The sequence below is a fragment of the Magallana gigas genome, chromosome 10, assembly GCF_963853765.1.
Source record: "Magallana gigas chromosome 10, xbMagGiga1.1, whole genome shotgun sequence".
Classification (NCBI taxonomy): Eukaryota; Metazoa; Mollusca; class Bivalvia; order Ostreida; family Ostreidae; genus Magallana; species Magallana gigas.
In genome coordinates this window covers 1,712,715-1,729,198 of record NC_088862.1, presented here as the reverse complement: position 1 = coordinate 1,729,198, position 16,484 = coordinate 1,712,715, and the positions used below count along the sequence as shown (strand labels likewise).

Here is a 16,484-nt window from a genome sequence, read left to right as displayed (position 1 = left end):
TTTGTAAATTGAATATCTGAAATAGGATATTTCTTTTCATTTGTATTATGAAAAGGTCCCTCTCACCAATTCTTTTCGGTATTCAAATGAAAAAAAAAACCACTTGGATTTTCCGAAAAAAACTGCAGTACTGAGAATAAAACATACTTGGTAAAATTATGTCATTTTTTAGCTGTATCTTTTTATAGCGAAGGTATAAAGGTGTACGCATACCCTGTGACAAAGCGATAGATTGTACAAGACTTCACAAGCATGGGTAAATATGAATTGTGCATTTTCATATCATGTTCCTCGATACAAATAATCAAAATTTCCTAAATATTTTTTATAAAATATGTGTGAGCAACATATTCTAAATGACTTTTTGTAAAAATCAAACGATGGTTAATAAAATCAATTTCTTAATACTTTAATTCAAATAAAGTATTTTTTTTATTCTCTAAATAAAATTTTGATAATAAAACTTAATTTGCGTGACATTTCTATCAAAAATATTAAAATAAAATTATGCAAGAATGCGAATTAATTATCAGTTGTTTAAACATTCTTTGAAAGTAGCAATGCAACTTAGATTAAAGAGGTGCACAATTATTGTTGTATAAAATATCCTAAAAATATATAAGTTGGTCAAGGAAAAAACTTTTTCAACAAAATTAGCATAATTGTTTTGCTTTGTTTTTTTTTTTTTTTACAATCTACGTTGCATTATTGTACCTTTTCATGAGAATATAGATATAGAAGGGTAAAGGCGAGGAAAAAACAGTTGTAACAAAGTTAGCATAATTGTTTTGGGTTTTTTAGCTCACCTGAGCTGAAAGCTCAAGTGAGCTATTCTGATCACTTTTTGTCCGTCGTCCGTCCGTCCGTCCGTCTGTCCGTCCGTCTGTCCGTCTGTCTGTCCGTCTGTAAACTTTTTACATTTTGAACTTCTTCTCTAAAACCGCTTATCCAATTTCAACCAAATTTGGCACAAAGCATCCTTATGGGAGGGCGAATATAAATTGCAGAAATAAAAGTCAGATCTGTATTCAAAGCGGAGAAAACCTTGAAACTGTAAAAGAAGGGGGGTGCATTTTAAAAAATCTTCTTCTCAAGAACTATTGATTCCAATTCAACGTTGTTTAGCATAAATTATCCTTATGGGAAGGAAAATATAAATTGCAAAAATTAAGGTCTAATTATGTTTCAAATCTGAGTTATTACGAAAATAATAATAAAGGAAAGGCGTGTTTCAATCAGTTTAATAGCTTCGGATTCGGCATTCGGTAAAATGGGTAGGCAAGACTTGGCCTGGGCAAAACAAAAGATTGGCAGTTATTAATCTGCCAATCTCATTAAAATTTCAGGATATTTGATGGACCAGTATATTTGTATTTGCTGTAAATATTGCTGCAAAATAATGCGTATTTGGAATTGACGATTGCCGATCTGCCCCGGCTTTTATTTTGCCACGGCCCAGGTTTGCGTACCCATTTTACCAAGACTCGTATTCCATACATCTAAAACGAGGTTCTTTGTTTAAAGCAGCCATGACATTATACGAAAAAGGGTCGATCTGACTATGATGAATTTGCTTGTTGTGCAACAGTTCGCGAATGAAGGGAGAGTTTTGAAACATGCAAAATGTATTTGTGCCGATTTTGTGAAGTAAATTGAGGCTAAATATTTCAATGCGTTGACAGTTTTCACACATGACGTTGGTGTTAGCTTGTTCTGATTTTCGTTTCGTTTTCATTATTTATGCTTTGTAACCTGGGAACTATCGTCTGTATTTCGTGATTTTTACGTATCAAATCAAACAGAGACTTCGGTAAATCAAACAGTAAACTGTTTACCTGCGCAAATTAAGCAAAATCTGATGTATCAAAAAAGTACTGAAATACAATTCATTCTATCGGTAATTCGGCATTATATTTTGCGTAATGGTATATTAATGCAATAGGTTTTGTTGAGATGCTCGGCATTTTCTCGAGTTTATTCAGTTTAAATAGAGTTTGATATCGCTGTCGGAAATATGTAGGTATATACATGTACATGTATATATATGATTCATTTCGAAAAAATAAATTGTGTTCTTTATTTGTTATAGTGCATGTTTCTTGTGTTTTATATAATTGTTTACAATTTCTATTTACTAACCATATTTGAGTGTTAAGCTTCGAATTATAAGCAAGATACAGAGATTTGCTCACAATTCTGTGTTTGTACACAGATCTTAAAAACTAAAGATTAAAAAACTAAAAAAAATTTCAATATTTATTAAGAAAATTTTCAAAGTCTCTTCTTCCAGAAACCAACTTTAACAACTTATTGCATTGTAAACTTAACCTTTTTTAGCTCACCTGAGACAAAGACTTCTCAAAAACTATTAGGCCAGGAAAGCTCAAATTTGAGTGGAAGCATCCTCAGATAGTGTAGATTCAAGTTTGTTCAAATCATGGTTCCCGGGGGTAGGGTGGGGCCACAATAGGGGGATCATGTTTTACATAAGAATATATAGAGAAAATCTTTAGAAATCTTCTCAAAAACTATTAGGCCAGAAAAGTTCAAATTGAAATGGAAGCATCCTCAGGTAGTGTAGATTCAAGTTTGTTCAAATCATGATCCCCGGGGGTAGGGTGGGGCCACAATTGGGAGATCAAGTTTTACATAGGAATATATTGAGAAAATCTTTTAAAAATCTTCTTCTCAAAAATATTTGGCCAAGAAATCTCAAATTGGCATGTAACCACCCTTAGGAAGTGTAGATTCAAGTTTGTTCAAATCATGGTCCCTGGGGGGAGGGCGAGGTCACAATGGGGGATGAATTTTTATAGATAGAGAAAATCTTTAAAAGTCTTCTTCTCAAAATTATTAGGCCAGGAAAGCCCAAATTTGAGTGGAAGCATCCCCAGATCGTATAGATTCAAGTTTGTTTAAATAATAGTCCAGGGGTAGGGTGAGGCCTCAATGGGGGATGAATTTTTACTTAGGAATATATAGAGAAAATCTTTAAAAATCTTCTTTTTAAAGAATTTTTGGCCAGAAAGGGTTTAAACTTGTGTAGAGGCATCCTCGGGTAGTGTAAATTCAAGTTTGCAAAATCACAGTCCCTAGTGGTAGGGCGGGACCGTGATGGCGGTTTGAATTTTTACATAGGAATATGAAGAGAAAATCTTTAAAACTATTCTGGGAAAGTGTTCGGTTCAAAACTCAGTACTTAGTGTGAAAGCAAAGGTTATGCAGATTTAAGTCTGATGAAACCATGATTCCCTAGAGAAAAATGGGGCCATGAAATGGGGGGGAGGGGGGGTATATAGGAATAGAGACAAATCTTCTTACAGGTACAACAACAAAAGGGGCTTGGTATTTACCAAAAAATAAGAGGTTGATAAAAATTGGCAGATTTTCAATTTTTTTTAGCAAGATCTACTGTACTCAGTTGTCAAGATATTTTGATACTGTAATGCTAATTTGATCAGAATTAAGGCAATTTTTGCTCAGGTGAGCGATGTGGCCCCTGGGCCTCTTGTTTAAATCTACGTTGCGTTAGTGTACCCATTCTGTGTGGCATGTTGATTTAATGGTTTTCAATCATGTGTTGTGCAGGAAAAGTCCAATATTGCGTCTGGCTTGTAATAGTGATTACTCAAGTCGTGGACGCTATGAGCAAAAATGAAATAGACAAAGCAGTGAGATCATCCCTTTTGAAGGGGGAGAATAGTTTACAACAGAATAAGGAAGAACTCCGTCAATTCCGAATGAACGGTAACAGACACATCCACATGTTATGTTTACTTTTCGGAAGCCGTCCGTGCTTTTTTTGTTTTTGTGAACTTTTTTCTTTTCCACTTTTCTTTTGGAAATTACTGAATTAACCAAAAATTATTTATATACACAAAAGCAAATTTTGTTTAAAAACCATTTAAGGTAAACATTATATGCTATTATATGTAAAATAGTTTAGTTTAGAAAACATAAAGTAATCTTTGTTAAAAACACTGGTACATGTTTCAAATTGAAACACTGTGTTGCAGGAACTGACAGAAACGTCCCACATTCTCCGAGGAATAAACATTTTTTGTTAACCTATAATAAAAATGAGTCAAAGCATTTGACGGAATGTGGTATCATTAACATCGAAGTGTTAAAAACGCTCCATGACGAGTAAGTCATTTCTCTCTTTAACGCTCTCTCTCTCTCTCTCTCTCTCTCTCTCTCTCAATCAAAAAAAAAATCAAACCTCATACTTGAGACGTAGGTCTAAAATATGTGTCGTCTTATTTTAACATATTTTTGAAAGAAGAAATGCTATCATATCTCTTCATCCTTATCAGATTTGGAATGACTTTATCTGACATTCAGGATAATGATCAAATTCAAAATAAAGTAAGTACCCAATTCTGCCCTACGGATACAGAATGTGGTTCGGCCAGTAAAAGCCCTTACCGATCGATTGACGGACGCTGTAATAATCTAATCCATCCATCCTGGGGGGCCGCCATTACACCACAACCACGATACCTACCAGCTGAGTATGACGACGGTATAGTTTGATTTTGCACCAATCTGGCTGAAACAATAAAAAGCTTTCTTAAGGGATCCATGCAAGTGTAAAAGTCGCGAAATTTCAGAAATAAAATACATACATTCAAATAGTGTAATTTTTTCGTCAAATCCAAGGAAAGATAAATTTTCTGCATTTTATCTTATCTTAGCTTTATGTTTGAAGTCACTGGTGGCGTTTTATTTTCATATTTAGTCGCATGTATATAACTGTATATTATCTGTATCACCCGATTCCGATTATAAATAGATTAAAGTAATTTATATTAGCATAAAGTACATATGCTCAAAAACTACTGTCGTTCTTTTCTAGTATATATTAGTAAATATGCAATAAATGACAAGATTTCAAATTTTACTAATTGTTTTTCTGACGACCAATTATTAATTTAAATATCTATTAATAAAGCATAAAACATAAACTGCCTTCTTTGTAAATACTATTAACAAATGTATTTATTACTTCTTTGACTCATTTATTGATTGGTGAAGATATTTGTGTGACCATATCTAAACAATTAAAACGTTCATTTTGCATACAGGTATCTCTACACCTCGTAACAGAGCAAAAAACGGCAGCCCCCTTCCCAGCCCACGACTCATCAGTAACAACCTTTTCCGAGCCCCAGGAGACTGTACAGAGACGGACCACGCCCGTACCCTGATGGTGATGGCCTGGGGACAGTTCATTGACCATGACTTAACTCATACCCCAACTATGAAAGGTGATTGGTACTGCTATACATGTAAATGATTCAAACATGTTTGTTACAAATCTAATCCAAACGTGTATGACTATTTCTCACTTTGAATAATTTTAATTTATAATTGTCTTACAAAAAAGCAGTTTAAATTAATTTGTAAAATTTTTACTCTACAAAATTTCATTTTTTTAGCAATAAATAATTTGATCTTTGTTTGAGAAACTTATCAAATTCAAACTTTAAGCTTTAAAACAATTCATTTATGATAAATTACAAAGTCAAGGCAATGGTTAAAATTCATCGCAACAGAAGCGCATGTCTCAGCTGTAAAGATCGAAATTGCTCTGCGAATTGGGAAATTTAGTTTTGCATCAGACTCTGACTGTCGATTGTATAAATGCTCCTTAGGGTGTTACAATACTTCTAATAGAAAAAGGTCTCAGGTCAAGAAAATAACAGAGCCAACCAATTGAATATTTTAAAAAATGAACTTTCGATCAAATGTACTATACAGTGATTGGATGACAAGATTGGTAGTATGGGTTTGGGGCTAGGGCCAGGGCTGTGAGTTGGGTTCTATCCTGTTGAAACCTCTTTTTGTTCTTTTAAATCCTTTATTATTCTGGTTTTACTTCCGTATACCACAAGTGCTTGTAGACAAGACCGTGCACTATCCTCTGATCCTATTTTCGTTATTTTTAAAAAATTTATTATCGTTAACAACCCCTTATATATGCCTCAAGTGGAAAAAACCCAGAAATATCACGACTCTGTGGCATATTATATTCGCACTCGTTTCCCTTATAAATATGCCACAGAGTCGTGATATTTCTGTAATTTTTCCACTTGAGACATTTATATGGGGTTGTTAACGATAATAAATAAAAAAAAAAAACGAAAAAGAAATTAAAAAGAATTGAAAGGGGGATTTAGTGCACGGTCCTGTCCACAAACACCTGTGCCGTATAACGGACAATTTGCATTTTAGGTATTCAAAGTAACAAATACTATTAACTGACTTTGTTTGACCTATCGTATAATGTATTTATGAAATAGGTACAAATATCATTGTTGAATTTAAGATAAAAAGCCAAGGTGATTTATAGGGCCTGTGCCTATCCCCAGTTCCCGTGGTGCAAAGAGGATAGCTGCCATTGATTCCCGTTCGATGGGACACCAGTATTGAAACCATTATTTAAATACAACCACTGTTGAAAAAAAATAATATTTCAATAGTAGAGCTCTTGGGATATTTACTAGTCAAAATGTCTAACGTCTCAGACAAGTGTTTGTATCATACTGTTCGTAATTCCGATTATTTGGACAAGGACAATGATCAAATTTTTTTTTTAAAACTAAATCAAAATTTACTTAAGGGCTTATGTCAAAAATAAAGAAGGTACAGGTACCCTTAGATATACAAATCATGCGTTCCATATTTGCACTAATAACAGCATCTCATAGAGATCCCATGCTTGAATAAAATAAAATTCACATGTTCATACGGTCTAGTTCTGCAAAATTTGGATGCTGAGGTATTTTCTCACTCCTTGGTTTATATTGCCCCACCCATAAAGGCCATTGATGTGGTCTAAAATGTGCCGTGCAGTTGCGCTTGCTGTACAGTTTCTATCAGAAAGGTGAGTTACCCTAATGTAGCAGTGACGTTAACGTGTCGTTACACAGCGTTTGACCTTCATGGTGATCTTCAACACTTCCGGGTGCATTGAGTTCCGCTCAAGACTTAGAATGATTTAATGGTGTCTGTGTTGTAAAACATCTAGCGTTTTGTTTTGAAAATTGTGTATAAGGAGAAGCTGTTTTATTGTTTTGGATGTCATTTGTTAAGGTTAAAAGTAAATACAGCCAAAAGCGTGAAAGGGAACAAACGAATTGTGAACTGAGCTCAGCTCTGACCACGCCAATTGATCTTGAAGGTCCTTAGGCATGCGCCGCATTTATATTCATTGATTTTATGTGTTTTACAATCAGTTAAAGATAATAAATCCATCGAATTGAGCACTTTAAAAAAACAAATTAAACATCCGGGAAAATCTCATGTATCCCGCTTTTCAACAAAAAAAGCCATGGTCGAGTTATTACATACTCGATCACAATTTTTTGACATGACAAGTTCATCGTTTTAAACAACAGTCGACAGTGGCAACGACTAAAATGGCAAATAATAAAGATATAAAAGTGAGACGTTAGAGAATTTGGCCAGTTTATTATATCATAATAAACACTCTGTAACTACTATTGAAATATAACTACTATTGACGGTATTATTTCACTATAATTACCACTTTGTAAACAGACAGTTTATTAGTCTTATTTAATTAAAAAAAAGAATATTTGAACAGTGGTTGCAAAGTGACTATTATAATTAAATACATCCCCAACTACTTGTGAAATATTTATTTAACAGTGGTTGCAAAGTAAGTCATATCATAAAATACATCCCAAATCACTATTGTAATAATTTATTACAATACCGGTTTTATTTCCATAGTTCTTGTAAGACACCAGTCCATGGCATTTTATCTGCAAGCGTAATCCAGTACCTAATTTCAACTAGGTGGACTGAGACAATATAGATATAGTGTCTTATCAAACGGCACTGTACAAAAATCCACAGACAACAGCAGGTTTTGAGCTACCAACCTTTCCATTTAATGCCTAACGTTGCAACCTTCTCCACTCTATGACCACTTAGCCATAAGGCCCACATTTCTAGAATTAAAAGCAGCACAAACTGTTACTATTCAACCGACTTTTGATTTCCTTTAAGGTTTAGAGACGATTTTTGCTACCCCAATATGACAAACTTCTATTTTTAACATTCAAGTTTAGGTAGGAATGAGCTTTAACAAACATTCAAGTGTTTAATGATCCAATGTTTGCATTAAGCAAGCATAAGGAAATTCGTTAAAATCGTTTAGTAATGAATGAAATATGATGTAATTTTTGTTAAACGATTTCAACATTATTTAAGTCACAATTTGCAAAGTAAAATTTTACCCGCACCTTCCTTTTCTCTTTATACGAATGTTAAACGGTATTAGATATTCCTTGACACGCTCTAGACAAAATCAAACGAAAAAAGCGAGAAAAAAAATAGAATTCTAAAATCAATTAAACGGTCAAATATCCTACAAAGTACAAATTATTTTACCAGGTTAAAATCAATTTACCATTATCATAGAGTGTCAATTGTGATTTAAAGTATCTTTTTTAGTTCAAGTAACCTTTATCATTAAATATTTTTTTAATCACATTTTTATTTTTACAGGTGATGGTGAGGTTCCTATAACTTGTTGCGGCGAGAACGTACAGAACAGGTATAATCGTTGATAGATGTATACCATTAGACTAAGAAATTTTGTTAAAAGGACAGTCACTATGTTTGGTATGGTCAAATACCTGCCATCAACTTTAACAAATTTTTTAATCGTGTCGTATCACTATGAAAATCAAATCTTCATAAATCATCGTAAATGCCTATCTCTTTAATTTTGATTTTAGTCATCATTGTTTATTTGCTGTTTATCTGTGATGTCACCTTAATAACCCAGACCTCTGCGATTTTACAGGCTAATGGAAATATTTTTTCTTTATATCATGCATTCGGAAGTCTAGAGCGCAGGTCTGCTAAAGTACGATTTCAACATATTTTTTTTCATATAAATATACACATCATACTAAAATCTGTTCTTGAGGAGTCCTTCACTGGATGTTTTCCTTTTGAAAAACCATCGGAAAACATTGATATTTTGCTACAAAACAACATTCATCAAATTAAGACATTCTTCATGACATTATTTATACATAATGACGTCACTGTTGAAATAACATTTTACACACGTATTTTAAATATGCTTTATCTATCTTCCACTTATTTTCAAAGCTCATTAAAAGTACTTTGGGGGCGAACATTCATAATACTGCCCATAGTCCTTTGATGCCGAGAAACAAATTTAACATACATCTGTATCTTCATTTATCTCGGAAATTCATGAAAACGATTACATTTTCTTCACATTTTTGTACTTTAAGTATAATATAAAAACGCCGAATGTAATGAAAAGTTAATCTAGAAAATATTTTTCTTTATAACACATTTAAAAGTAAAAAAATAATTATATTGCTTTTATATCTGTAAAAGAATTGAACTTTAACAAAAAGGTTTATGGATACAAGTATAATGGCAATATTCCATTACTGTTATTGCTATTGGGTTTTTTCTTTATTGATTCAGACCTCAGTGTTTCCCAATATCTATCCCGTCTGATGATCCCCATTTCGATGACTCTTGCATGGAATTCGTCAGATCAGCCCCCTCTCCTCCAGGGGATGGATGTCAACTTGGTATAGATTTTGAGTCCTTATATATTTTTAGGACAACATGAATTCTATGATCTTTATTTAATTTTGATTTTTTCTCGAAATCATTAAGTAACATTAAATTGATAAATACATTTTGCAAAAATATATATTTTTTCGGTATGCAAAACGACTTTTATTGGATACATTGCAAATCAAACCAACCTAACACCAGAGTATATCCCAAGGTTTACTTTTAGGGCTTATTTTGGGGTTTTCTTTGGGTCTACTTTAAAAAAAAAATGCGTCCACTCCGGGTTTACTTTGGCTTCACTCGGGCTTTCATTTTGGTTTTACTTTGGGTTTGCTTTTAAGGTTCACTTAACGCACTAAAGCAGAACCGTATTTTGTCAAACACTGTACCATCTTTTGCCCAGGTTTTGTTTACATAGATTAAATAAACCAGTAAAAAAAAATTCAACCTTTTTGGTCTATCTTCTTATTCTTCTTAAGCATAAATAAACAGTTTCTAATGATTGATACATCCATTTAGGTCTAAAACTGGATTTAACTTCAACATTCAAAATGCAAACGAAAGCTATGTTTACATAGCAACGAATTGTAAGCATTTTAATTCGCTTAAAACTCAACGAATGGCACACACATTTTTATTGCCTGTTAAAAATGCCTTACTGAAGCATTGTAAATATCAAAATTGAAAAAAATGCACCAGAATCGTGACCATGCCTATTTAAATCTAGGTCTACTCTAAAAAAGGTAGAGTAAACCCAGGATTAATCAAAAAAAGAACCATGATCTAGTAGGGATCCACTTTCTGTTAGGTTGGTATTAACGGTACTGTATTTTTGGATTTGTTTCTCATAATGAATTTTTGATTCACCTAGGTCCTCAAGAACAAATCAACCAGATCACATCATTCATTGATGGCGGTTCAGTGTATGGAAGCTCTAAAGAGAAAATGGAAGAGCTTAAAAACACAGACACAGGTTCAGCTTACAAATGATTTTATAATTGGAAAATTACACTTTAATGCTTCAGATATCTAAAAAGTTAGTTCGAAATGATAAGCTCATATTCTCATTTCATTTTTATCATCTCATTTACTACTAGTATGTGACTTTTTAGTTATAAAGGGGATAAAGTCTTAGCCAATTTAGAATATTGACAATTGCGAATGGCCAATATTGCTTCTCCTGTAACACTTTACAAAACTGACAAATCACATTTATATCTTGGTTTACATGGCAATAGGAAGTGCTAGCAGAATACATTTTTCTGGCGAAGATTACTGTATTTTTGTACAGATTAAATCCAATTATATTAACTAAAATTTTAGAATCTGATGAATTTAAAGGAAAAGTCGACAAATATGAATTTTAATACACAATTTACATTTCTTTTATATACCATAATTATATGTTTTTGTTGATCTATTATGCACTTTAAGTTCAACATGACAATTTATCTACACAAAGCACTACTAAAGTCTTCAGTTCTTCCTTTAAGAAAGCTCATTATTGCTCAGAAAAAATGCATACTACTTTTTGCTTTAACTACATCTAACCAACTACCTTCTGGTGGTTTGTAATGAGTAATTGGAATTCAAAGATCAAATATAATGGAAAGATTTAAAAAAAAATGAATAAAAATTGTTTAGGAAAATATCAGAATAATAAATGGAGCTATATGCGTATGTTTAATTTTTTTTTTCAGGACAGATGAGAACTTCCCCCGGGGATTTGTTGCCTCCAGCAGTCAATGACACTTGTGAATCTTCTGCTGAGACAGACTTCTGTCAAAATGCCGGTTAGTATATCATTATTATATAGCTGCAACATAAAAACATGCAGGTGAGTACGTTTTTTTTATTTGACTGCAGTAACAAAATATCCCGATTTTAAAATCATATTTAACCAAACGAGGTAACAATTCATGTCTGAAAGAAAGTTTATTGAAATCAACGACATGCATGGAAGTCACAGTGTTAGTATTGAAGATAATAAAACACAATTTTAGGCGACTTAAGGGTTAACGAGATTCCTTCCCTTGGTGGAAACCACCTGCTGTTTGTCAGAGAGCACAACAGAATTGTTGGAGAACTCCGAAAAGTCCAACCAAAATGGAGTTCTTTAAAATTATATCAGGAGGCGCGTAAGATAATCGGAGCCCTTATGCAGCAAGTGACGTACGGAGAGTTCCTTCCAAGCATCTTGAGCAAACAGGATCTTGAGAATCATAAGCTAAAGCTGCGGAACTCGGGATTCAGCAACAATTATGATAGCAGTAGAAATCCAGCAACCAAAAACGCTTTTAACGCTGCTGTTTTTCGATTTGGTCATTCCTTGGTAAGTATCTTGTCGAACATTAAAGCTTGAATTGGTTATAGTTCAGACAATGATCAATTAATGATAGATAATAAACTTAAATGTTTTTGTAATATTTAAACTAGCTTAAATCGTATACTCCTTGTTCTTTTAATATTCCATACCCTCGTTGTTAAAATGTGAGTTTAAATTTAAGCAAAACATTACGTATACTTTAAAAAAATGGTAAAATTATCAATTACATCTTTTTGTTGCCTCTTGACAGATTCCGCCAAACCTTGCCTACCTTCTTTATGACTTTATGTCACGCGTCAACTCCACTACAATTGAGTCCATATTCTTTAATCCGCACCTATTGATTACAGAAGGTGGAAGAAGGGTGTCGGATTTGGCGCGCTTTATTGTTACATCGAATTCCATGAAGGTTGACAAGTAAGTCCGAATAAAGAGGCATAGGTTTGAGTAAATCAGAATTATCATCTTTTATTTTAATCAAGGCTACTTTGAATATTACTATGTGACACATGTGAACCATTTTAGTCAACTAGAAGGTGCGGTGCGAGACCATCTTTTTGAAAACGCGCATGGTAAAGGAATGGACCTTGGGGCTCTTAATTTGCAAAGAGGTCGTGATCATGGACTTCCTCCGTATAATGCATGGCGCAAATGGTGTGGACTTACGGTAGCCACCTCTTTCTCAAATTTACCAGACATTACTGATGAAAAGAAAGCTGTCCTTGCTGCCCTCTACAGGTACATTGGATATCATGTCCGCAAAGACGCAACTAAATCGTTGTTGTTGAAATCCAGCTATCATTACAAAATGCAATGTTTCCTTGATATAATTATGTTATAAATTGTTTCAAAGTATGCATGCATTTAAAATGTTTCAATTTTCCGCCACTGTATTTTTTTGCCATAAAGATTATTATTTTAGAAACAAAAATGAGTGTCGTTGTCAGAAGCAATTGATTTCATTCAGAATAATAAAAAACATGATCGTCTTGAGAGAAACATGACATTTGATCGTCAGAGAAAAATGTTGTATTTTATAATAGTGAGGCAGATGACATTGACCTGTTTGCTGGTGGAGTGGCAGAAACCCCTCTGGACGGAGCTGCTGTCGGTCCTTTGTTCTCCTGTATCATAGGGAACCAGTTCCGAGACCTTAAAGATGGAGACAGATACTGGTACGAAAACCGAGGAGTGGAGGGCTTTAAACAGGGTGAGTGATTAAAACATCGAAGGCTAAATTATTCATAAGAAAAGGTGTTCATACAAATAAATGGCAGGGTGTTGTTGTGCTATCATATGCATGACAAATATCACCTACGATCATCATTGTTTACTTGTATGATCTTCATCTCTATGCATAAAAACATTATTTTTCTGACAGCGTTTTGTTTGAAAATGAGGTACAGTGTAAAAAAATCAATAATAAAAATTTAATATTTAACAAAGCTGAGCGAGTACAAGTGAACTTTTTATCTTTTCTTCAATGTAAAGTATAACCTTCATTTTCGGATTTTTGGTAACCTGGAGTTATCGTTCGTTACACGAGTTATCTCTCCATAAGAGCAGTTATAGCGCTACGTACCAGTGTAAACATATGGATGAAAGGGACTGCTTTGTCTTTTATAATTGGTTGTTGGTAGCAATGTGCAAAGATACATTTGCTGTTAAAATACTACAAAAGAAATTGGGCGATCTGACGAGCGTGTTTAATTGTACCATTCACCACTAATTAGTACAGTTGTTGACGTTGAAATTCGTGGTCTCAGGAGAACGCCGCTAATACATGTACATTGTATTATCTGAAAAACTGGACAGAAATAGCCATCACAAGGAAGGTGAATGTTTCATGGATGTTTGTATTTTCTGTCCAACTCTCTCGAGAGATAATATTACATTATATCATTAGTCGATCTACAATTAAAGATCGGCATTATACCTACGTACGTACCAGCTCTGATCATTGGTGGAAGCTACCATATACTTCTTGACTGCTTTCATTTAGATTAAAAGTCACTACTTTTAATTTTATGGAAATTTAAGAGATAATGAATAAAACCATTTTTGCTATGCAACATAGGTTTTTCCGCATGAATTTTAGCGTATGGCTTTCAATCATGTTTTTTTTATAATTTAAAGTTGTGTTACGATTGTTATCGACATCTTGCATGTTTATATTTATAAAGTGCATTCTGTTCTATTAAATGTTCTTGTTTAATATTTTATTCAAAATACATGGGCTTGATGTGCATGGCTGGATGAATTAAATTTATGTGATCCTCGTGTATTTCTGTTTAAATTCAGATTTACTTTAATACTCTCCCACGTACTTTGCCATTTATTTGCTATAGTTGGTATGTACGTAAATTACAATACAATTATATAAAGGCCAATAAGAAAAATGATGTAAAAAACCAAAGAAACACACTATGAAACAAATGTCTATTAAAAACCGTCTTTTAAGAGGCTTTAAAAGAAAAAAAAAAGTATTTCATTTTCTTAAACCAAAAATAAAAACTTTTTTGATGAAATCTATTTAAAAGCGCCGAGTTTCAAAGCTGTCTCTCCTCTTTACCTTATAATATTTCTTTAATATACAATGAATCTGTTTTCTTGAAATATTGAAATGGTTGTCATCAATTAAAAATCCGGCATGACAGGGTATAGCTGTCTGATTTGTTGACTATCCGTGCCTGTTTATATTTTTTTCATGAACGTATGCTATTTCGAAAGAAGGTTGGACAACTGGCTTGTGCAAACATCGTATTTTATGTGTGGGGAGAGAAAAATGGGGTGCGGCAGACCGACCACAAATCTGGTCGAACAACCATAAAAGATTAAAGATTTAGGATATATCACTTCAAAAATTGACATTATCCCAATCCGTAAAGTTGGGGGGGGGGGGTCTCGTACATGTTTCTTTTCATATTGACGGTATTTATACTTTCCCTTGAGTTTAACCCCGAAAAAAGTATAGGAATATTTTGTTAAAAAAATTATATTATTTTCTATATTTTATTTCTAGAAAAAGTCGGTTTTCCACTCCAGCTCCCTCTAATATTTATAACATCTTAAATTTCTTTCAAACAGGTACTTTCATTTTATTAGAGAGATCACTAAATCAGCAATCCATTAGCTCTGAAATACGAAAACTATCCGTTAGCTCTGAAATAGACAAAAATAAGAATGATAAAGCCTTTCATGTTAACTGTTAAATCAACAATGTGTGACATTACATGCTAATGATTGTAATCAAAGGCAATTTTTGCATTGTTGTTATACGTTGACTTTGTTTTTTTTTAACTTTCAAATATTTTTTTTATTTTTTCTGGGTTATATAAATATCATAAGTTCCAAAGATTAATAACAATTTTGTGTATAACAATAATAATTATTTTAATTTACTAGCGCAACTACGAGAAATCAGGAAAGTCAAACTTGCCAAGATCGTATGTACAAACTTAGGAGTGGATCCCATCCAACCTGATGTGTTCCATGTTCCTAGCCCAAGGTCAGTATGTCCTAAACTTTATATCAGCAGTTTGATGTATATATTTCCATCTTTATGATCAGTTTAGTGTCTATAGTTTTATCTTTATCATCAGTTTGGTGTCTATAGTTTTATCTTTGTTATCACTTGAATGTTTAATGATGAATTATCTGGTAAACATTACCTTGGTAGTGTTCAATAATGAGAACATATCAGAAAAGTTTGCACCTCGAATAAATAATTTTATGAAAGGAATCCAGTATCAAGTATTCGATTTTACTAGGTTGAATACTTTAACGTTTATGCGAAACAGTTGATGAATGAACGTGTTTAACATTTTTTTCCCTTAATTCTCATTAGATTTTATCAATTGTTGTTTAAAGCTTGAGAAGAAAAATGAATAACTAAAGGAGTTTTTTGTATACTCGATGGGGCTTTGAGAATACAAAACAAAAAAAATTCTCAAAGATTAGAAAAAAAACTGGGGGGGGGGGGTGCGTGAAATGAATGTTCACGAAATATAAAACATATGTATCTCTTTAAATTAACGACGAAACATAAAGTCAAAGGTTTTTTTTTTTCATTACAGTAATAACTGGCAAAGCTGTAGTCAATTTCCGGAAATAGACTTCGCCAGATGGAGATGAGCAGATGTCCATACATATTGACATTATTGCATTAGTGTGTACTTGAGTTCTCTTATGAAATTGTTTTGTTAAAGACTGATTATTGAATTGAATCGAAATTTGTTAATGTTCGATTAATATTTTAAACGAATATTTCTTTAATTTTATAGATTGTAGTGAGTGAAAAAATGAATTTGTAATTTGTTTTAGTCTGATTTTTTTTTATTCCTGCGTCAACAGCCCTTTAGTGATTTATGATAGTGGCTGTATAAAAATGAAAAAAAAACCGTGGCAATCTCTAGCCATGCATGGCGTAATCTTTATCCAGGTCTTCAAGCATGACGTGAAAAGGATTAATACAATTCTTAGTGTCTTTTAGTTCTCTCCTCAAAAAATTAAAAAAAAATCTTACATTTCATCAAGGTTTGTACAATTCTGA

The 16,484-nt window shown here is 33.0% G+C and overlaps 1 protein-coding gene across 1 annotated transcript; it reads left to right on the top strand.

The window, feature by feature from the left end:
* Nucleotides 1-124: 124 nt before the first annotated feature.
* Nucleotides 125-16,250, top strand: LOC105327574 (eosinophil peroxidase). Its single transcript, XM_011428138.4, has 15 exons — nt 125-256; nt 3,589-3,747; nt 4,017-4,146; nt 4,317-4,525; nt 5,088-5,270; nt 8,542-8,590; nt 9,508-9,617; nt 10,478-10,579; nt 11,307-11,399; nt 11,610-11,938; nt 12,183-12,349; nt 12,458-12,670; nt 12,976-13,142; nt 15,338-15,440; nt 16,009-16,250. The coding sequence occupies exons 1-15, from the start codon at nt 253-255 to the stop codon at nt 16,064-16,066; spliced, it is 2,076 nt and encodes a 691-aa protein (XP_011426440.3). The 5' UTR covers nt 125-252; the 3' UTR covers nt 16,067-16,250.
* The last annotated feature ends 234 nt before the right edge of the window (nt 16,251-16,484 follow it).